The following is a 21,842-nucleotide window of genomic DNA, read 5'->3' on the forward strand; positions in this document are numbered from 1 at the left end:
ACTGGTCTTGGCCAGTGCTGTAACAGCCGTCAAATATTTTGAATAGCATCCCTGGAAGTACCTATCTCAAGTTTTCCATTATTTCCCATTAACTTCAGATAAACAAAAGTTAGCAGATGTTTTTATGCTTTACATAAATCTATTAAATCATCTGATTATTTCATGTGCTAAGGTTTAAAATGGCTATATTCATTGCTACTATATTTAAAATAACAAATGCTTATTTCTTTTCCTTAGATGTCAACCAAATGAAGATAAGTATTCTTTTAAAAGCTGCAGTTCTGATTTCGTTTTTGGAGAAAACATGGTAGAAAGAGTTTTGGTAAGATTTTGGCAAATGTTTCTATTATTATATAGAGAGCTGTCACTTCCAATTTCTGAAGGCAAATTAATTAAGACAATGTTAATTGGAGCATACTTTTTAACTCCTGAGTTCAAAGGCACATTTCCTATCTTTAACTGAAAAGGTTCTCCTGGGAAGCAAGTTCTAGTTGTTAAAATAATAGACAAGAACCACAGAGGAAGGGAATTGTATAATTATAACATTATTACTGATAAGAAATATTAAATACTTCTTTGACTTGCATTAAACCAGAGGTACCCAAGGAAATCCCAGAACTGTCTGCAATAGTTAGATAAACTCAACTGGCCATGATATTTTAATACAGTTGTTCAATAGCATTTTTCATAACAAGATGCATTTAAAATCATTTGCCAAATTTTTCTCATTAACCACAATTTTCCCCTTCAAGCTTTTACACTGAAAAGCATTATTATAAATTTTTTCACTAGCTATAAGAGGAAAATCATAGTCTTTTCCTTGCCTAGGAGAATGTACTTGCCAAGTGGAATCCCCCGATTATTATTATCATCATCCTTAATTAATACTGAGCATCCTCCTACATGAGGCAGTTGCTGTTCTGACCTCCACAGGGCACGTTTCTAAAACAGAGCATGATCTACAGTGGGGAATTATACAGCCAAGTGGAAGCTGTGCAGCAAATGTGCCCATGGTTTTATCTGGTCCAACACATCTTTATACTCTTTCCACTTTCACCCAGACCAGAATCTTGGCTGAGACAAGACAAGGAAGCTAGCTTGTCTCAGGGCTATTAGTTACATGTAGAATCCCACGGAGGATGTACAGATTTTAAAACCTGTGCAAGGGCTCAGAATGACAAGAGGACCTCAACTCATGAGGCCTGTTTATTCCAAGATTTTAAGGGCTTTCACAAATCAGTTACTTTTAAGATCTAGCTTATTCTACACCTGCCTCAGGCTTAACCCCAATTCCAAGAGAAGTATCACAGCTTCTCAGCTTTGAGGCACCCTTCTGCCACTCCCAAGATGAAGGTCAGCTCCAGCAATCCTAGAGCTGTTGACACACACCTTTGGATCTGAACCAGAATGGACCAACTTCCAGGCAATATATTTAGGGACATTTATTCTAGATTAGTCACAGCTTCTGTAAGATGTCACAGACACAAATAAAATACTCTTCAAACCTCATGGGATCAACTTTAACATTCAACTCATTTAACAGACATAGACTGTGTTCTTATGCTATATAAAGCATTGGCATTGGTCTCAAGTTTGGTGGCATATTACAATCATCTGGTGAGCCTTCAGAGGACTTATGCCTCGCCATCTCCCCTAACCAATTAGATCAGGATCTTCGTGGGTGAGGCCAGGTGTCAGGTGATTTGAATATACAGCCAGGATTGAAAACCACCTGGGTAAGTGGTTATGCAAAGCTAAAGAAGACCCTGTCCTCTAGAGATGTTTATAGTCCAGTAAGGGGAAAGAGGGAGATACCTATACAAATGAACTACAGTGGGAATTACAGATTTGGTGTGAGGAGGTAGGTACCTGTGTGCATTTCCTATGGGCGCTTCAACTTTGACTTACAAAGGAACCTGAGCTTCCTGTCTCCTTAAGCTGATAACATGCTAGGATAGCAGGAACTGTAGAGATCACCTGTGTTTGTCCTCTAGTTAATCCTGTAATCCTGTGGCTGTGTGATTTGGGGGCCAGGATGCCCTCCTGATTTGTTTGCTGACCATGTGAGTCATTAAACTTTCTGTGCTTTAGTTTCTGTTTTCTTAAAATGGAAATAGTTACACCCATCTCTACCAATTTTAACAGATTATCTTGATGTCCAGTTAAATAATGTGAAAGAATCTTGAATTAGTAAGGGAAAAGATATAAACCTAAGTTCTGAAGTATTGTCCAGTTCTCCCTGTTCTGCAGGGAGCTATGTAGGGGGCTGTACAGGAGGTTATAAATGGCATGGAAATTACTTGGTCTTTTTTCACACAGGCATTGATTACAACACATGTGCGAACCCCCAGGTACGCAGCCTTAAAAAGTGATTGTTGGCAAAAATTGTCTTAGAGGAAAAGTTAGGATTCCTTCTGTAGTGATGATGTGAGACAGCTAGTGGGTTCTTTGGATAACTTTTTAATTTTTAAAATGAACTGGATAGAAAGAGTGGATTGTTGGGAATACTGAAATACCTTGAAAAAGTGACAAGAGCTGCACCTCCTTCTAGGCATCAGGTTAGTGTGGTGGTAGCATGGAACAGCTACTACCTCCTTTTGGGTCTCGAAAAGCTTTCCCATTGCCCCTGGAACTAGATGCCACCTGAAGTAGGCTGGTGGTAACTAGATTGTTTCCTGAGATCAGAACCAAGTTCTTCTAATAATGGGGAGGAAAATCAAGGTCTTCTAATAATGGGGAGGGATTCTCTATTCAGCACAAAAGGAGCCCAAAACAAAAACAGAGTTTTTGGGTTTGTTTGCCACCCTGAGAAGAACAAAAGTATCTCTCGGCTTACTGCAAATATATGGGGATAAAATTAAGTAATACATCTTTTTCCCCCACTTAGGGTACTCAAAAACTCACTCAGCCTCAACTTGAAAATGATTCACACATCAAGGAAAAACCATTCAAATTCACTTTAAAATTTCCTATCAACGCTCCAAACTCAAGTAAGAATTATTTCATTTGTAAAACATCTGATTCAACTGGTGTATTTCCTGTTTTTCCATGTCATTTGTTTAATATCTATAAAATACAAAAACAATAGCCCAGTGTTTTAAAATGTTTGGTGAAGATTAAAGCATATAAACATGATATATAAGCTTTAATAATTGTTCGACTTAATGATATGGAGGATCGTTAAAGAGATCTGCCTCAACTCAAGCAGTCTGATTTTCTGGAAACACTCGTTGTTATAAAAAGCTAAGGCTACATGCATGTTAACAGGGGCAAGAAAGAACTTTCACAGTAGGGAAGATGGGGCATTTTATGTGTTCTTTCCCCCTATTTTCTCTCAGGAACAGACTCTCTTAAGAATATACCCCTAACTGAATCAGCTGCTGCTTTCTCTTCTAAACCATCACCAAAATGTTTGCTGGAGAAAATTGATGTCATAACCGGGGAGGAGACAGAACACAGTGTGTTAAAGGTCTGTGCGTCACGTATTGCTCTTCCTGGCCACACCTCCACGTGTGGAATAAGCTACCCTTAGCAGAGACAGCTTGAAAAATAAAGGCAGAAGTATACTTTTCAGAAAGACTGAGATGCTTAAATAAAAATGTTACAGGCTTCCAAGGATTAAACCAATATTTTGTCATATTCTTACATTTGTATGTGTAATTTGCAGGAAAATGGATTGCTGTCTTTACAACCATGCCCGTTGGTCCCTTAGAAAGAAGACAACCAAGGACCCTGTCTTAAAACAACCTATGTTTTACACTTTTCATGTCAGCTTTTATAATTTGTTGTTATCATATGATTTAAAATTCTATTTACACTGAAAGTTAAAAATGCAGATAAGATGAATTGATTTCAGTTCAAGATAATAAAAAGGTTTTTTGTTTTCCTTTAAAAGTTCCTTTTTTTAAATTGAAGTAGAGTTGATTTACAATGTTGTGTTAATTTCTGCTGTACAGCCAAGTGACTCAGTTATACATATATATACATTCTTTTTTAGATTCTTTTTCTTTGTGCTTTATCTCAGAATATTGAATATAGCTCCCTGTGCTATGCAGTAGGACCTTGTTGTTTATCCTAAAGGTTCTTTTAAATAAGTTTTGAATTTCACATGAATCAAGAATTTCACAGATGTAGTATATAGTATCACACCTAGGGTTCAAATGTTGAGTGGTATAGCTGTCAATCTAGGCATATAAAATGTAATTACTACAACTTAATCATTTTCAACAAAGCACAGATTTCCCTTAGCCTTTCTCCATGTGTTTTACCCCAAACTTTCTTCATTCCTATTTTCTTCCCCCTTGATCTACTGATACACTTACTGTACCAGTGTGTCTCACAGCATAACTCTCAGATCAGATTAATCCCAGATTCACTGAAGTAATCACTAGGGGTGAGGCCCTGACATGCTATATTTTTAACAAGTCATCTAGGTGATTCTTGTACATAGTAGTATTTGAGAACCACTGGTAAGCATTAAATTATAGTATGGTACTCTGTGGTATCACATGCTAGTTCAGATGCTGTATTTGTTAAAATTTTTAAAGCATACAAATAATTCCATGATTCCTTAACTTTCAGATAAATTACATAATTCAAATAACATTGTTTAATTTAAAAGTTGGTATACATAGATATATTGTTAAGTGAAAAAGAAAGATGCAGAAAGTATTTATGGTATTCTACCATTTATAGAAAAAATAGGAGAAAAATATACACATATTGGCATGTATATACATACAAATATCTCTAGAAGGATAAACAAAATATTAGCAACAGTGATTACCTGTTGTAGGGGGTGAAAACTGGTAGATGGGGAACTAGTGTTGGTGGGGTTACTTTTCACTTTGTACATCTTTTTGCTTTTTAATGTTTGAACTATTCAAAAACTGTATTGTTTCAGAAGCTAAGTAAAATTTTAAAGCTGGTTTAGAAATCATTAACAAAGGTTATTCTGGTAAAATATCAGACAAATAAAAGGGTTATAGCATAGGAAAGAGATCACTTTGAAAATTTTTCTATATTTTGACATTTAAAAAAATTGTCTTTTAGATCAACTGCAAGCTTTTTATATTCAACAAAACAACACAGTCCTGGATTGAAAGGGGCAGAGGGGCTTTGAGACTGAATGACACAGCAAGCAGTGACTGTGGAACATTCCAGTCAAGACTAAGTAAGGAATCATTTTGTAAAGCGAGTCAGTATTTCTCAGCGAAATTTTTCCAATATAAGTACACATCATTTTCTGGAGATGTGTTATGTGTCAATAAATTAGACTGCTGTCAATAAATTAAACAATATTATTTTTAATGTACTAGAGGAGCTTCCTATTTAAAGTAGGCTCTGATGTCAGACTATACAGGTTCTAGTTCTGGCTCCATTACTAACTGGTGACCTTGGACAAATTACTTAATCTCCTTCTGCCCCAGTTGCATCAGTTTAACATGGAAATAATAGAAGTCCATGACTTAGTGAGTGTGAGAATTCAGTGATAATGCACATAAAGCACCTATGACCGAGCCCAGCACACACCTAAACAGTAACCTCATTATTATTTAAAGGAATGTGATGAATTTATTTTTGAAATGGAATAGTTTTTCTAAAAGAGAATACTTGCCCTGTAATTTTTTCTTGGCATTCTAAACACAGTGTGTGGGTTGGGATGAAAGGTCAATTTCCAAGTAAATAAAGTTGTGTTGTTATTGAATCCTTCAGGCAGAGTGTTGGTCAGAATTTGGTCAGCCAAACCAAAAGCCTGAGGAGGTTTCTGGCATCCAAAAGACACACTGGGCATTGTTCAGAGGTCCAAACTGAAAGTAAGCACAGGCAGAGATCTGGGCAGGGGTGGATGGGTTTACTGGTCAATATCGGGTGATCAAATCTTGTGGAGGAGACCACAAGTAGAAGCTGGTAAATGGATATTTGGTGAGTTTCAGATATCAAGCTCAAGAAGTGAGTAAGGAATAGAATTCAGACTAAGAGAGTAGAAGCACTGGCAAACAGGTTTCTAAATAACCTGACTATCATTCCCAAGGCAGGTATTAGCTGTTTTCTACTCTGGTTTAATTTCACTCCTTCCACTACTTGCCAAAAAAATGCACAAAACAACTTTTCTTTTAATTATACAGGTAATACATGTCCATTACAGAAGACGGAAAATATGGATCGACAAGAAGAAAAGAAATTAAATTACTCATAGGCCTATCTTCCTGTAGTAGCTAGCTTCTGTCAATAAAATATATTCTTAAGGACTTTGTATACAATAAATGTATACAATACATTGAAAAATTTGTGATAAATGGTGTTTATAGTACTTTGTAACCTGATTTTTTCTTTTGCATAGTATACCATGGTCACCTTTCTACATTAATAATTATCTTTCTTTAGTATTCTTAATAAGTTCATAATATCCTCAATAGCGGTACCATCATTTATTTAACTAATTCCATTTTTTGAATGCTTAAAGTTTTCGTTTCAGTTTTCTCCATTATAAACAATTCTTGGGTAAATATTCTTCAGACCATTATGTCCTCAAAGGAATTCTAAAATTTAACCATTTTTTAATATTATAGTAAAAAAATATATAGCATTTTTAGCATTTAAGCTTAAAAAAGTCCTCCAACATAATAAAGCCCAATTTGGAAACCAAATTATAATCTAGTCAATTAAATTACAATTTAGTAGTGAAAATAGAGTCTGAAAAACAACTACCAGATTTATTTGCTTTCCAAAATGGCAAATTCCTCTGAAAGGCTAAGGAATCAACTATTCTAAAGTCTGATCGATTTATCTTCTTCCTATTTTAGTTATGCATAATCAAGGCAGCCTGAGGCTGATTCTCAATAGTAAACTCTGGGCTCAAATGGAGATTCAAAAAGCAAACCACAAAAATTTACGAATAACAGCTACTGATTTAGAAGACTATAACATCAAAGTGTTTTTAATTCAGGTAAGTGACAAATTTCAGTGATAGAGGATTATCCTACTATATTTATAGATCTCTGCAGTCACATTTGTTTTTTTCATTTTATTAAAATAACCTATACCATTGGCAAAAAATCAGCCATTTATTATGGTTGTTTACAGTCTAATATAAGACCTAAATTTTGCATGAAATTTAGAGATTAACAACAATTTAAAGCAGTCAATAGGTACTGGTCCCAAGACATTTGTACTGGTATATGCTGTCAAACCCCTACATTTTTCTTTACTATTAAAATTATGTCAAAGATCTTACTAAATTCCAGAGAGACTACTGTCAGGATTGGCTCCTAGGAGGCCAGCAGAATCCACACCCTGATGCTTACACTGCGTGCTGAAATTGAGGCTTTGAAATCACTGGAAAGGAACCAATGAGAAATGGAAAAACACAGGGCTAGCAAGTTAAGCCAACCAGTCCAATAGCGAATTCCAATTCTGGATATGAGTCAGTCTCCAAGGTAACAGGATGGGAGCACAGCTTTAGCTGTTCTGGCAGCAGGAATGCTTGACCTCAAATACAAGATCCAGGCAAAAGAGACAGAGCTGACATGAATCAGGAGAGAAAAAAGGCTGGATTTCCCCCATAGGCCGAGTCTCAGAAGACTTGAGAAGACTGAATATCTAAGCAACTCAGGTAGAAGATGACAATACAAGTAAATTGGCTTCCATATAATAATGAAAAAAAAAAGTTGGCAAGAGCCCACTGATGAAAAACCAAAGGTTTTATTAACTACCAGTAAGTGCGCTGTTAGGTATAAGTGATGTTGAGTGTTAAAATCTTAGAGTAAGATGTCTAAACCCTGTTTACTATTTAGGGAGATAATACTGGATACTCTGCTAGGCCAGATGCCCCTGTCTTTGAGTGGGTAAAGCAGCCTGTCTGAGATTGAGACTATGATTAGATTCGATTAGATTTAACTATGACTAGATTCTGCAGCTCAGTATCTGGCCCATGCTGACTTTTTAAACTGTAGGATAATTTTTGGAGATTAGCAAACAAAATGCAATAAAAATCACCCAAAATTCCACTCCCAGAGATGGTCACTATTAACATTTTGGTCTTATACTACATTTTAGTATATACATGTATGTGTGGGTACATATATACATGTGTACCATACTGTACATACTGCATGACTTTCAGGCAAGTTATTTAGCCCTCCTAAACCTGATTTTACTTATCTGCCAATGGAAGACAATAATAATATACTTTATAAAGTGATTGAGAAGATTAAATAGCTAACATTTGATTGTGAAATACACATATGTAACCTTTTCACTTATCAATGAAAATGAGTGTTTTCTGTTATTAAATAGTTCATTCTTCAAGAATTCTTTTATAGGTGAAAATAAATTCTGTTCTATTATGTACCATAATTTATTCCATTAATCCTGTTTTGTTAAATACTTAGGCAATTTACTGTGTTCATTATTATAAATTCTGCAAGGAATTCTCTATGTACATACATGTTAATTCTCTTGGGAAAAGGTTTTGACTTGTCTTGACACATTTATCCCAGAAAGACTGAGACAATTTTCATTCTCACCAGCATTTTCTTACGGTACTTCCTGGAAATTTTTTTTTAAGCATTGCAAATTTGTTGTCCAAAAAAATATATATTATTGTGCTTTTACTTCTTGTTCTGAATTTCTTGAATGAAAATATCTGAATGAATTTGGCTATATATATATTTTATATATATATATATATATATATACACTAGTGAAAGGCATATTTAAAATTTAATGTAAAAAAGTCAAGGCAGCAGAACTGTATTTACATTTCAATTACATATATTTTCAATATTTGTTATTAACCTACTGAAGAAAAATTACACCCTTGTACTTAATATAAAAATTAAATTGGTAGGGGCTTCCCTGGTGGCGCAAGTGGTTGAGAGTCCGCCTGCCGATGCAGGGGACACGAGTTCGTGCCCCAGTCTGGGAGGATCCCACATGCCGCGGAGCGGCTGCGCCCGTGAGCCATGGCCGCTGAGCCTGCGCGTCCGGAGCCTGTGCGCCGCAACGGGAGAGGCCGCAGCGGTGAGAAGCCCGCGTACCGCAAAAAAAAAAAAAAAAAAAAAAAATTAAATTGGTCAAGAGTCAACAAATATTACTCAACACCTGCTATGTAATATCTAACATAATATGATAAATAAAAATATTTTATTTAATGTGTATTTTTTTCCCTAAAAATAATTAAGGTAACTTAATAACATACAAAAGAAAAACCATATTTTAAGACGCTTCTTCCCAAAAGTTGGCATGCAGTTGATTCAAACTTGGTTTTGAAATATTTGTTAGCTCTCTGAAGGATAAGCAAAGAGAAAAATTTCCCCAGATTTTCTCTGAAATTGTGAAAAGATACAAAAATGTAAGCCACTGACATGTTACCTTAAAGAGCACTGACTTTGATGACAAAAACGAAGTCCCAGCCAATCTGTCAACTAGCTGTTTAAATGCAGACAAGCTGTGCCTTTCTGAGCCATAATTTTCTCATCTGTAAAGGAAAGAGGAAACAAGTATTTACTGAATACCTGCACTATGTGCTTTTGCTGACATAAATGGAACAAATAACCTAAAGTTTTATTATAAGGATTGAAAAAGTAAAAGGATATTATAACAGCAAGTGTTATACCAATGTTATTGTTACCATCATTTTTTATATTAATAGCAACTGTAAAAATAGAAAAGTACTGAAAGCAAGGACTTCTGATGTGTTTATGGTACAACATTATAGGCTATTTGAATGAGCTCTGCTTTTCTACAGAGCTATGCAACTTGCAGGAATGTCTAAGCAAGTGATGTAAAGGAAATGAGAGTCTTTTTCCCCCAACCGTAAAATTTTCTACAGTATAACGCAGTGAAGTAAGGATGGTCTTAACAAACAAATTCAAATAGAAAATTTAAATCACAAAATTTCATTTTCTCAGTTTAAAATGCACAAATTGGGACTTCATAAAATTATCTGCTCTAGGATTCAATTTGGATCAAGACGAATTGGCTCTTTACGCTTTAGTTTCTAGGATTATTTATATTCTAGATTTATGTCATATAATTCCTTCCTTATTAATAGTGAAAGGTTACAAATGTGTAAAGTGTGGCTATTATTAAGTTACTTATATTAACAACTTAATTTTCCTCTTGCAGGCCAGTGCCAAAGATACAGGATGTATGCATGCAGCAATACATCACCGTCTTGTTGCACTTCGAAGCTTCTATAAGCAGAAAGAGGCAAATCAAGCTGAAAGCCAGTCAGAAACAGTCCTCCAACAATTTAACTGTGATAGCTGTGATGAGGATGAGGATGATTTTATCCAAGTTACTAAAACTAGATCAGGTAAAGAACTTTTTTTTGTTAGTTCAGAGGTTTAAAAAAGAAATCTTATTCACAACCCTTTTATATGAAACAGATTTTTAAAAAGTGGAACTTGTCTGTTCAAAGTGGGCAGGGGTTAGAGCCCTAGATGTTTGCATCTGAGAGGTGGGTTTGAAAATCACTGTCTTCTGCATGTGGCCTTCATTGGGATTTCACCAAAAGTCAGCCTTACTGTAATACCTGCACATCATTTGCATATACATTTCATAAAAGACCATATTTACAATGTAAAGTATTAATTGCTACACTGAAACTAACCAATTATTAATATTTCTCTTCACTTGTTCTCATTCTCCTATTATTGGCCATAATAGAAGAAATTATAAATACTCGTAAGTCAGGCAAATCAGGCTTATTCCCTTTTTGGAATTTGTTTTATTTTCAAAGACCTTCTTTACCTAGGGCAAAGGCGCTATTTCTTTTATTACATCCGGATTCATTAATTGAACAAGGTTGCAGTGGAACCACTGGTTAATGGATTTTTAGGTTTTAGTGCTTGTCCTGATGAGTGAATTTAAAACTAAAATTCATCATTATTTTTGGAGAAAAACATTGTCAAGGAAATAATAAGCCCAGCTTTATGGGTTTTTAAAATAATTTTTATTGGAGTATCGTTGCTTTACAATGTCGTGTTAGTTTCTACTGTACAGCAAAGTGAATCAGCTATACGTATACATATATCCCCTCTTTTTTGGATTTCCTTCCCATTTAGGTCACTACGGAGCACTAAGTAGAGTTCCCTGAGCTATACAGTAGGTTTATGTTAGTTATCTATTTTATACATAGTATCAATAGTGTATATATGTCAATCCCAATCTCCCAATTCATCCCACCCCCCTTTCCCCCCTTGGTGTCCATATATTTGTTCTCTACATCTGTGTCTCTATTTCTGTTTTGCAAGTAAGATCATCTATACCATTTTTATAGATTCCACATATATGCGTTAATATACGATATTTGTTTTTTTCTTTCTGACTTAACTTCACTCTGTATGACAGTCTCTAGCTCCAGCCACATCTCTGCAAATGACCCAATTTTGTTCCTTTTTATGGCTGAGCAATCCAGCTTTTTCATACAGATGTAGCTATTCCAATAAGTCGTCCAAGTATTTTCAGTAATATTTTCATTTAGCCCTGAATTCTGCTCTACGGAGGACTGACAAAGGACTTACAAAAATAGTGTGTTAGAGGCATTTTCCCAATTTTTAATCATTTTAAATCTTAAAGCTATTTTAATCATACATAATTTAAGAATCTATCAAACAACATGTGCAGAACTTGATGAAATAGCTTCCTTGGCCTAATACTAAAAATGTAGTCAAGAGGAAAAATGCACAAAACATGCAGAGCAGGATAATAAACTGCTAGACTCAGTGAGCCAGAGAACTAAACGAATATGATTTTTCTTGTTACTGTTAAACAAGAGGTTTAATTTTTTTAAATGTATGAAATGTATAAATAAAAATTATTATAATGTTTATATTGTCACAATAAAATGGGATCTATTAGAAAATGGGTTGGTATCCATTAAAAATGTTAACTTGCAGTTAGGATTAAATGGCAAAATTATTTCATCAACAAATGACATGTTTATGAATAGAATCTATATTCTACCATATTCCATTTTAGGAAAGGGGTGATATGCAACTATCTTCATACAAAATGAGAAACAATGGAAATAAGGCCAAGTAAATGCCAATCATATGAACCCATCCTCTCCCCTCCTTACTTAGTACTTTCTCTAGAAGGGTTGCACACAAATGCTAAATGTTATGGAAGCAATAAAATGTCTGACTTTTTAAACTTTGTTGCCCAGGAATCAAGGAAAGGTTTAATTATCTGAAAATGTCGCATTTAAAATTAGGAACATTTCCAAACGTTACTTAAAAATATGCAGATTCTCTATATATTTTATTTCCTTGCTAGTAAGCATATTCATGAGTATTCATGTTCAGTTGTATTCAATATTAAACCTAACTGAATACAATATTGTACAATAAATTATTTTAAATTTATATCACAGATTCTTCTAGGTGGACTCACGGACAGTCAGTTGCCTGTTCATGAGTGCTACCTCCTATAAACATGACAACACCTACAAAAAGATCACCTTACTGAAAATATCTAAGCCATCCTAATAACTAAATGAGAAGATCCTATTCATTCCTGGAACAGTTTTTATAGAAAGGTCCAAGAAATATAATTTGTTGCAATTAAAATGTTTCTGTGTGTAGTATAATAATTCTGAGGTTTTATATTTTGATTATTGTGGAGAAAATGACAGAATTTAAGAAACACATGGCCTTTGGAAGTTCAAAATTTTTCATTTTTGAAGAAGTTAATTTAGAATAAGATTTGGTAACTAATTTGGACTATTCATCACATTGATGGATACAATAGTTAAAATTATAAATTGCTGGATTTGATAAATATCTAAGATATTTATTTTTTCAGTCATATATTGTCTGGCCATAAAACAAATATTTTACAAAACTTCCAGAGTCATTTCTTTGAAAAATGTTATAACTGCATGTTAACATGTTATTAAATCATGTTTTTCTTCTGGGAAATGTGTATTTTCATTTAACCTTTGGACTTCGTAATTCTATAATATTATATATTCATGGTATGAATTCCTTTAAAGAGAATATCTGTTCTTGCACTTGTATCTATCGCACCTTGTATATGCTTGACTCACGGTCAGTATCCAACATTTGTTGAAGGAATGGACAAAATACATTACCTATGTATCAAAACAGTAACTATACAAAAAGTGAAATATGTTAACTTGTTCTTTGCTTTATGTAATTAAATTGTCATTAATATTCTAGTAGGTGAGGCTGTACAGAGACCTTTTATAGCCAAGTGACTTTTTTTCTTAAATGCCATTATTAAGGTAAAACACAGTAATTTCAACAGTTGTGCAACAGAATTTTGATGTTTCTCTTTTGAGATTTGTTTCAGAGACACTTCAGGAGTTACACAAGAAAATTAGTCTCAGTACTTATAGACATATTTCAGTTTTCAATCCAGTATGATCACCCCATGGCTTCAAAATGACTTTTGATTGTGACCCCTATACAATTCCCCTATTAGAGGCATCTTAATCTGCTCAGGCTGCCATAACAAAATACCACACATTGGGTGGCTTAAACAACAGAAATTTATTTCTCTCAGTTTTGGAGGCTGGGAAGTCTAAAATCAAGATGCTGGCAAGGTTGGTTTCATTCTGAGGCCTCTTCTCTTGGCTTTTAGGGGCCACCACCTCACTGTGTGCTCACATGACCTCTTTCTTGTGGGAGCATGGGGAGGCGGTGGGGAGAAAAAGACAGCAGGTTCTCTGGTGTCTCTTTTTATAAGGACATTAATCCCATCAGACCAGGGCCCTCATAACCTCATCTAGCCCTAATTACCTCCTAAAGCCCCATCTCCAAATACCATCACATTGTGGGGTAGGCTTCAACATATGAATTTTGGGAGAATGTAAACATTCAGTCCATAATGAGGAATAATTCACAGTACAAAATGATTTCTGAAAATGTTCTGAACAGTGACAATATATTTGGGATAAGAGTATAGCTTCATTTCTACTTTGAAGAACAATATTCACATGGAAGTATACATGTGAATACATATTTTAAAAAAGTTACATTACTTTATTATAGTATATACCATAGATAATAGTAAAAGCAATTATATATATGCATTTATTGTCAAATCTAATGCTTGAAAGTTTAGCATATGAAAGTTGAATTACTCTTTTAGACTATAATTTAGCTAGGCTGTTATAATTGATGAAAGTTTTGCTTTCCCTATCACTAACTATAACTTAGTAAAATTTAGCTACTGAGTATCTAACTTTCATTAATTCTTCTAGTGACTCCAGAAGAAATACAGTAAATAAAATCCTTTGCTTCTAAATTAAGCAATGACTCAGGAAGTGGAGAAGAAAAGTTAATGTAAGAGAGGAAGAGAGAAAAGGTTGAGAGAAGGAAAAAAAAAAACAAAACACAGTAAAGAAGAGCTCTAACATGAAAGGAAGAATAAAAAGAATGGAAAATCAGAAGTTATAAGTGTTTTCTTTTTAATTCTAAAAGAGTGACTCTGATGCAGAACAAACTCGGAAGAAAATTTTCATTAGAAGCGTAATATAAACAGGGAGACATTTGGAGAAGATATTAAAGAATTGGTTCTCTTATAAGATCTTAGCTGATATGGGAACATTGGGATTATGCTAAATTGTTAAAGTAAAGCAGAGAAACAGAGATTTTCCTTATCTTCCTGACATGTTCATTCTTGACCCCTCCTTAGTTGTGGAGATGAATTTTCTCAATGCCTCAAACATTTTATTTAGGGATTATGACATGGCTACTAACAGCAGAAACACGACATTTAGCTTATGACTTTCAACCCTTTTCCACTCTGCTATTCCTTCTTATACTCTTTATGCATATATTTAGTAATATTTTGGGGGGTAATAGAAATAGAAACATCTTATAGTTTCTCCTTGTCCTGTATCTTCATCTAGCCTTCTCCTTTTTGGCTTTTCAATATCCTTTGTCCCCCCCCCCCCCTTTAGTGTGAAGTGATCAATCATATAATGACATTCATTTTCACAAGTTACTAGGTGGGTGATTTCAAAGCATACGTCTTCTTCCATAGAAGCTGCTTTTTAAAATAAATTTATTTATTTATTTATTTTTGGCTGCATTGGGTCTTCGTTGCTGCGCACGGGCTTTCTCTAGTTGCGCGAGCAGGGGCTACTTTCCATTACAGTGTGTGGGCTTCTCATTGCGGTGGCTTCTCTTGCTGCAGAGCTCAGGCTCTAGGCGCGTGGGCTTCAGTAGTTGTGGCTCGCGGGCTCTAGAGCGCAGGCTCAGTAGCTGTGGCGCACGGGCTTAGTTGCTCCGCGGCATGTGGGATCTTCCCAGACCAGGGCTCAAACCTGTGTCCCCTGCATTGGCAGGCGGATTCTTAACCACTGTGCCACCAGGAAAGTCCCAGAAGCTGCTTTTATTAAAAGTTACTTAGATAAATATTCCCCCAATACACAAGATATATTTAATATGATATCCGATTATATATTACGATAATCTAAACATTCTTTTCTATCAACAGGGGGAAGCCCTCAACAGTACTTTTATACCAAGTTATTCAGCTTAATTGTAAACCAGCAAAATGTTCTCTCTTAAAATATTTTACATCCATTACTGCCAAACCCAGGAACCATTAGTTGTCAGGGCCTAATATCCTATACAGGCCTTAGAGTACGTGCATGTCATTTTTTAAAAAGCCGGGGGGGTGGGGGTGGGACTTCCCTGGTGGCGCAGTGGTTGAGAGTCCGCCTGCCGATGCAGGGGACATGGGTTCGTGCCCCGGTCTGGGAAGATCCCACATGCCGCGGAGCGGCCGGGCCCGTGAGCCATGGCCGCTGAGCCTGCGCGCCCGGAGCCTGTGCTCCGCAACGGGAGAGGCCACAACAGTGAGATGCCCGCGTACCGCAAAAAAAAAAAAAAAAAAAAAAAGCCAGGGGGTGGTCATATATATCTTTCAGAATCAGAATGTACATGAAGTGAGCTGGAGGGGGTTATAGGGATTGGGAAGGATAGATCTTAACCTTTGTAAATCCTCAAGTTGTGAATATCACAGTGATATATAATTTCTTCCCTATAATTAAGCTTGCTTGAGATGTGGCTACTGGGTAGGCTTGTTCACTAGAAAAGAACACCAGCCTTGTCATAGGCGAGGTTTGAGTTTGAAATTCAGTAATATTACATATTATTTTAGTTGTTTGAGGGTAGTTGAAACTGATATTAAATCCATGAATGCCAACACTTTGGTTTGTTTGTTTCGCAATGGCCAGATTATACCCACAGTACTGAGTAATTTTTGACATCATACTCGGAATTGACTAACTCGCATACTTGAACATAGTTGAAATTTCTAAGATGATATTTGGAAACTATGGCATTGGAGGAGTTATTGAAATAACTGGCAAATGTTTAGCCTAATAAATACTTGATGATATAATAATTTTCAAACAATTAGAGGCTTACCAATATTTCTTAATTTCTGCCAATCTAGTGGATGTAAAAGACTACTTCACTATTAGCTTAATTTGTATTTTTCTGATTTCTAATAAGGTTGAGGATCTTTTAGATATGTATTCACTGCTTGTGTTTCTTCTAAGAAATTTCTGTTCATAATTTTTGCAAAGCTAACCATGTCATTCTCTCCTTTCAGTGGCTTCCTAGCATATACAGGATAAAAGCCAAGTTCCTAAGCATGGATATAACACTTCATGTCTTTCCCCCTGTCAACCTCTCTAGCCTCACCTCCCACTGTTGCCTGCCTCTCTCTAAATGCTCTAGGATTTCAGAACTGCTATTTTATTACTCCATATCTTTGCTCATACTGTTTCCTCTGTGGAATTCCTTTCTTACTCTTGCTGATTCTGGCTAATACCTAACTCATTCTTTAAGGTTTAGCTTGAGACATTTCCAGAAAGCTTTCCCTAACTCCACTTAGGCTGAATTAAGATTTGTTCCTCCAAATTCCTATAGCACTCTGTGAATAATTTTACCATTGCACAGACTGTATGTTCTTCAAGGAGAGAGACTACTTATTTATTTACCATTTTGTCTCCAACACCTAGCAGGGTGTTTCACCCATAGCAGGCAATCAAATATAATTTGATCCCCATTGACGTTTTGCATACATAAGACTCAAGGGGTGTTATCCAACAGGAAGCTAGAAATAAGGATGTAAATCTCCGGAGATAGTCTGGGCTAAAGATACTGGTAGTAGCTGAAGTCAGGGAAGGGGAAAGGGGTTAATATTTGCCAAGTGTATACTTTGTAATGGGCATGTGGCTAGGCATTTGTACATATATTTACAGCTTTACAAGGAAGCTATTACATTTTGTAAATGAAGAAGTAGGTTCAGAAAGATTAAGGGAACAGTCCAAGGTTGACAAAGGTAATAAATGGTAAAGCTGGGATTTGAACCAAGGTCTTTTTAAATCCCAAACCCAAGCTCTTTACATTACACAAGAGTAGATAAGCTCATGCAGAAGAGTGGAGAAAGAGACAGAGAGAGAGAGAGACAGAGAGACACACACACAGAGAGAGAGAGAGAGAGAGAGAGAGAAGGGAAGGCAAGGATAGGGAAGGATAGATCCCAAATATGAGCTTAAAAAGAATCCAGAAAAGGGACAGAAAGATGGGGACCACCATTAGGGACCGGTGTGCTGTGAACCAGAGTAAAAAATTTCAAAAGGAAATAATAACCATTTCAAATGCTGCAGGAAGACCAAGTCAGTTAAGGGCTGATAAATGTCTTCTGAGTTTACAATCACATCCTTGGTCACCATGGAAATAGCAGTAATTAGTAAAGTAGCACGGAGAAACTAGATTACAACAGGTTGACAGATGAATAGGCAGCAGGGATGTTGACCAATGATGAACCAACTACTCTTTCAAGAATCTTAGCTGTAAAGAGAAAACAAGCAACATATAAAAGCTAGGGCATAAAAGTTTTTTGTTTTTTTTTTTAATTTAAAGATGTCATAGACATGAGCATGTTTAAACAGTGAAGAGGAAAGTCCAATAGAGAGGGATAATTAAAGGTATATTAAAGGTGATAACCTGACGGAGTAATATTTCTGAGCAGGTGGAAGGAGATGGGATCCCAAAATAACAATGGACAAAGAGATATACCAAATGAGAAGATGTCAGTGTAGACAAGTTTGTAGCTGGAAACGGGGGAGATCCAAAAATCTGAGTACTTATCTGTGAAATGGGAAGAAAAGGGGTCTGAAATTTTGCATATGCATAACAGAACTCATAGACTTTGATCCAGAACAGGTTTTCTAAATTCATTTTTTTTTTTTTTTTTTTTTTTTTTTTTGCTGTACGCGGGCCTCTCACTGCTGTGGCCTCTCCCGTTGCGGAGCACAGGCTCCGGACACACAGGCTCCGCGGCCATGGCTCGCGGGCCCAGCCGCTCCGCGGCATGTGGGATCTTCCGGGATCGGGGCACGAACCCGTGTCCCCTGCATCGGCAGGCGGACTCTCAACCACTGCGCCACCAGGGAAGCCCCTAAATTCATTTTTTTCTGTCAAATGGATCAACTGACATTCTCCTAGTCACCAAGCTTCAAAGCTCAGTGTCATCTGTGACTTCTCCCTTTTCTTCCTTCCTAGTATCTAAGGAATTATAAAGTGTTGAACTAGTAAGACTAGAAATGACCTTGAGGATGTTCAAAGTTACAAATGAGTAACTCACATCTCACAGAAGTTAAGAGGTGTGCTTTAGGGTGCACTACGAGTCAGTATTAGCAGCTACAGTGAGGCAAAGTTCCTGGCCAGAAGGGGTCAGTGACCTACTAAAAGCAAACAACTATCAGACTGCACTGTGTATTTCCCAGTCTAATATACTACCTGGCACATAGCAGGGACTCAGTAAATATTCAGTGAACCCAAGAGTGAATGCTGGCGTTGGTGGCTAGCTGAAAAGTAAGTCACAGATTTGGAATCAATTTGGGCTTGGCAGAACCTTGGAATCACTCTAGTTCAGCTCCCTCACTTTATAGATGAGGAATCTGAGGCCCAGAAAGATGAAGCAACCTGCGCAAAGTCCAAAAGCTTGTTATTGATAGTGCTAGGACTACAAAGAAGCAAAGAGACCGCCAAAGCAAAAGGATCTAAAGAGCAGGAGGGATAAACATTAGGATGTGCACTGCCATTTGATTCTCCTCTTGTAACAGGAGCATTTTCTTCCATTTCCATTACTTTTACTCTAGCTTCGATCCAAGTGTAACTACTCCAACAGCGCCCAAGTCTCCCTTCCTCTTCCTGTCTCCCAATTTGTTCCACATTCGAAAGCCAGATCAAGTCATCAAACATTGCTCTCAGGACTCATTTCTTTCCAGTTAAAAGCCTTCAAAAGGCTAACTACTGCCTACAGGATAAGGTCCAAATTATTAACATTCTTAACCCTTCACTCTTTTCCTATCTACTTTTTCAACCATATCTTCCCATCTAGAAATTTTCCACTTGGCCAGACTTATCTATCCATCATCCTCTAACTTTCTCAAAGGCTAACACCTCCCCTCCGCCCCAATAGTTTTTTGGAGGTTAGCAGATGTACCACCTGCGCAGTCCCACAGGATACCATGCTTAAATGAGCCCGGTGCTCGGCTTACTGCTCTCTATCCCTCTTGCAATTCTTAGCACTTTCTGAACAAGGGACTCTGCGTTTTCATTTTGCACTCGGCCCCGCAAATTGTGCAGCTGGTCCTGAGTCCGTCTCCTCAAACCCTGGCCCAGAGCTGGACATAACAGCCATCCAATACGAGGTGGCTGAATGAACGAACAAAGGGTCTAGTCTTATGTGCAATAATAAAAGAGTCTAGTCTTATGTGCAATAACAGAAAAAAAAGGACTGACCCCGAGCAAGAAGCTGCGGCCTCCCGCACGTTCCCGCCAAGCCCTTTAAACCGCACTCGCAGGGCCGGCGCAGCCTCAGACCAGTTCCAGCTAGGTTCAGCTCCAACACCAAATAGAATTCCAGCCCTTCCCCCGGCCCAGCCAATCCTTGAAGCCCCTCGGCCTCCGAAACCGCTGCGGGTTCTGATTGGCTGGCAGAGGTGGCCTGGGGGAGGGTGGAGACCGCGGGGGGAAAGGGGTGGAGCTGGAGGTCGGTCCCCGGGCGGGGGAAGCGGCTACTGCGCAGGCGTCGATGGAAAAGGCTCCCAAACAAACACAACCCACCACCTGGAGGCCTCCAGCTTTTCCCCGCCCACCTTTCCCTCTCGAGGGCTCTCCCGACTCCCAATCGCCCGGCTTTCCCCGCCCCCGTCAACGTCTGGGCACGTCCCCTTCGCGGCGCCGGCCACGCACGGCTGTGCACTTAACCTCTGCCCGCCCGGCTGGAACGTAGAGGCCGGGGCGGCGCGAGCGGCGCGCACTGCTGGCGGCTGGAAGCGGAGGCGGGAGCCCGGGCCTGCAGCTGCTGCCGGGCCGACGATGACTTGTTACCGAGGCTTCCTGCTGGGCAGCTGTCGTCGCGTGGCGGGCGGCCGGGCAGCGGCGCTGAGGGGGCCAGGGGCGGGAGGCCCCGCCGCGCGGCCGCGGCTCGGCGGTGACGGCGGCGGCCGGCGGCACCTGGGGCAGGGGCAGCCGCGCGAGCTGGCGGGCTGTGGCAGCCGCCCCGACGGCGGCTTCCGCCCGTCCCGGGTGGTGGTGGTGGCCAAAACCACCCGGTACGAGTTCGAGCAGCAGCGGTACCGTTACGCGGAGCTCTCTGAGGAGGACCTGAAGCAGTTGGTGGGTCCCGGCGGCCCCCGCCCTTGTGCCTCGGCCCGGCGCTGGTTCGCTCACTGGCTCGGCCGTGACTTTGGGAGGGGTTCTGGGAATCGTTCCGCAGGCCGCCCCGGGGGAAAGGGAGCCCCTGGGCGCCGATGTGGGCAGAGGAAAAGAGGCTGTGGTACCGCAGACACACCCCCTTTTACTGGGCAGGACTGCCAGGCCTGGGCACTCCGGGGAGCCGGTCTGCTTGAGCCTTTTCCGCGCTGGAACGTGGTTCTCAGACAAGGTTCCAGGAGTTTGTTTCCAAAGCTCACGTGTCTCCAGTGCTGGGCAGAGCAGCGGGGAGAATTTGAATGTATGTTGTTAAGTAGAAAGGTCCAGACAAAAGGCAGGTAAACAGGGTAATTATGAAATACAGCGTCTAGGTCTATATAATGTAGTAGTGCCTCCACAACAGACTATATTTGGTATAGATATTTATTAATATCTCTGCAAAGTATATAAATACACCTAAGGGGGGAAAAAACCCTGAATATTATCTGCCTTCACTCTTATTCTTGGAACTTCTGATCCCATGTCCCCACCCACTTTAAGGAAACGAGAGTGATGATGCTACCATGAGCAGTATGTCCAGAAAAATCTCCATTGGAAATCTCTAATTGTTGACACTGCACCCAAAGGCTTTGGAATAAATTGCCTGTAACCATAATCCTGTAGAATTCTGTGCAAGAGTAGACAGCGTGTTCTGAACTTCTGGTTCGTCATCATCAGCAATCTTTTGGTAGTATTTTGTGGAGGTATCAAAATGAAATTGTAAATCATCCTTGTTTAAGTACTGACTGTTTTCAGCATTTAACTTCTTGACTGTTTAATGAGTTAATTGAGGAGGGCCCCTGTATTCATCGGGTGGCCATGCTAGGTGCAGATTTCTCTCCTTTTCCCTAGTGTTTGAAGGTAGCGATTTATAGAAAACATTTGCATCATTTAAAGAGAAAATCAGCAAACAGTTGGAGCAGGAGGTCGGAGTAGTTGAGTTTGTGTTAGGGAGTGAAGTTGAGGGTGAGGCAGGGAATAAAAATGTCTGAAGCAAGCGTTTCTGATTTGGGAAAGAGGTGCGCCCTATGGGTTGTACTCCTGATTTTGCAGATCTACGTTTTAGAAGTTGTCGGATGC

The 21,842-nt window shown here is 38.4% G+C and overlaps 2 protein-coding genes across 8 annotated transcripts in view; both read left to right on the forward strand.

Moving 5' to 3' along the window:
- The window catches only part of RANBP3L (RAN binding protein 3 like), a 56,604-nt gene extending 42,030 nt beyond the window's left edge, over nucleotides 1–14,574 (forward strand). For 5 of the 6 annotated variants that reach the window (XM_082623149.1, XM_082623151.1, XM_082623152.1 and 2 more), the window contains 7 exons: nucleotides 238–322; nucleotides 2,888–2,990; nucleotides 3,339–3,469; nucleotides 5,053–5,173; nucleotides 6,807–6,949; nucleotides 10,132–10,321; nucleotides 12,383–13,318. In XM_082623149.1, the coding sequence (XP_082479275.1) occupies nucleotides 238–322; nucleotides 2,888–2,990; nucleotides 3,339–3,469; nucleotides 5,053–5,173; nucleotides 6,807–6,949; nucleotides 10,132–10,321; nucleotides 12,383–12,426 (817 nt within the window). In that variant the 3' untranslated portion in view covers nucleotides 12,427–13,318. Of the gene's footprint in view, nucleotides 1–237; nucleotides 323–2,887; nucleotides 2,991–3,338; nucleotides 3,470–5,052; nucleotides 5,174–6,806; nucleotides 6,950–10,131; nucleotides 10,322–12,382; nucleotides 13,319–14,236 lie in introns of those variants that run through there. The other variant, XM_082623150.1, reaches the window with a different exon arrangement.
- Nucleotides 14,575–20,227: 5,653 nt separating this feature from the next.
- The window catches only part of NADK2 (NAD kinase 2, mitochondrial), a 47,685-nt gene continuing 46,070 nt past the window's right edge, over nucleotides 20,228–21,842 (forward strand). The window contains exon 1 of one of the 2 annotated variants that reach the window (XM_082623792.1): nucleotides 20,228–20,687. In XM_082623792.1, the coding sequence (XP_082479918.1) occupies nucleotides 20,388–20,687 (300 nt within the window). In that variant the 5' untranslated portion in view covers nucleotides 20,228–20,387. The remainder of the gene's footprint in view (nucleotides 20,688–21,842) is intronic. The other variant, XM_082623791.1, reaches the window with a different exon arrangement.

This window comes from Mesoplodon mirus (assembly GCF_964341445.2).
Source record: "Mesoplodon mirus genome assembly, chromosome: 5".
Taxonomy (NCBI): domain Eukaryota; kingdom Metazoa; phylum Chordata; class Mammalia; order Artiodactyla; family Ziphiidae; genus Mesoplodon; species Mesoplodon mirus.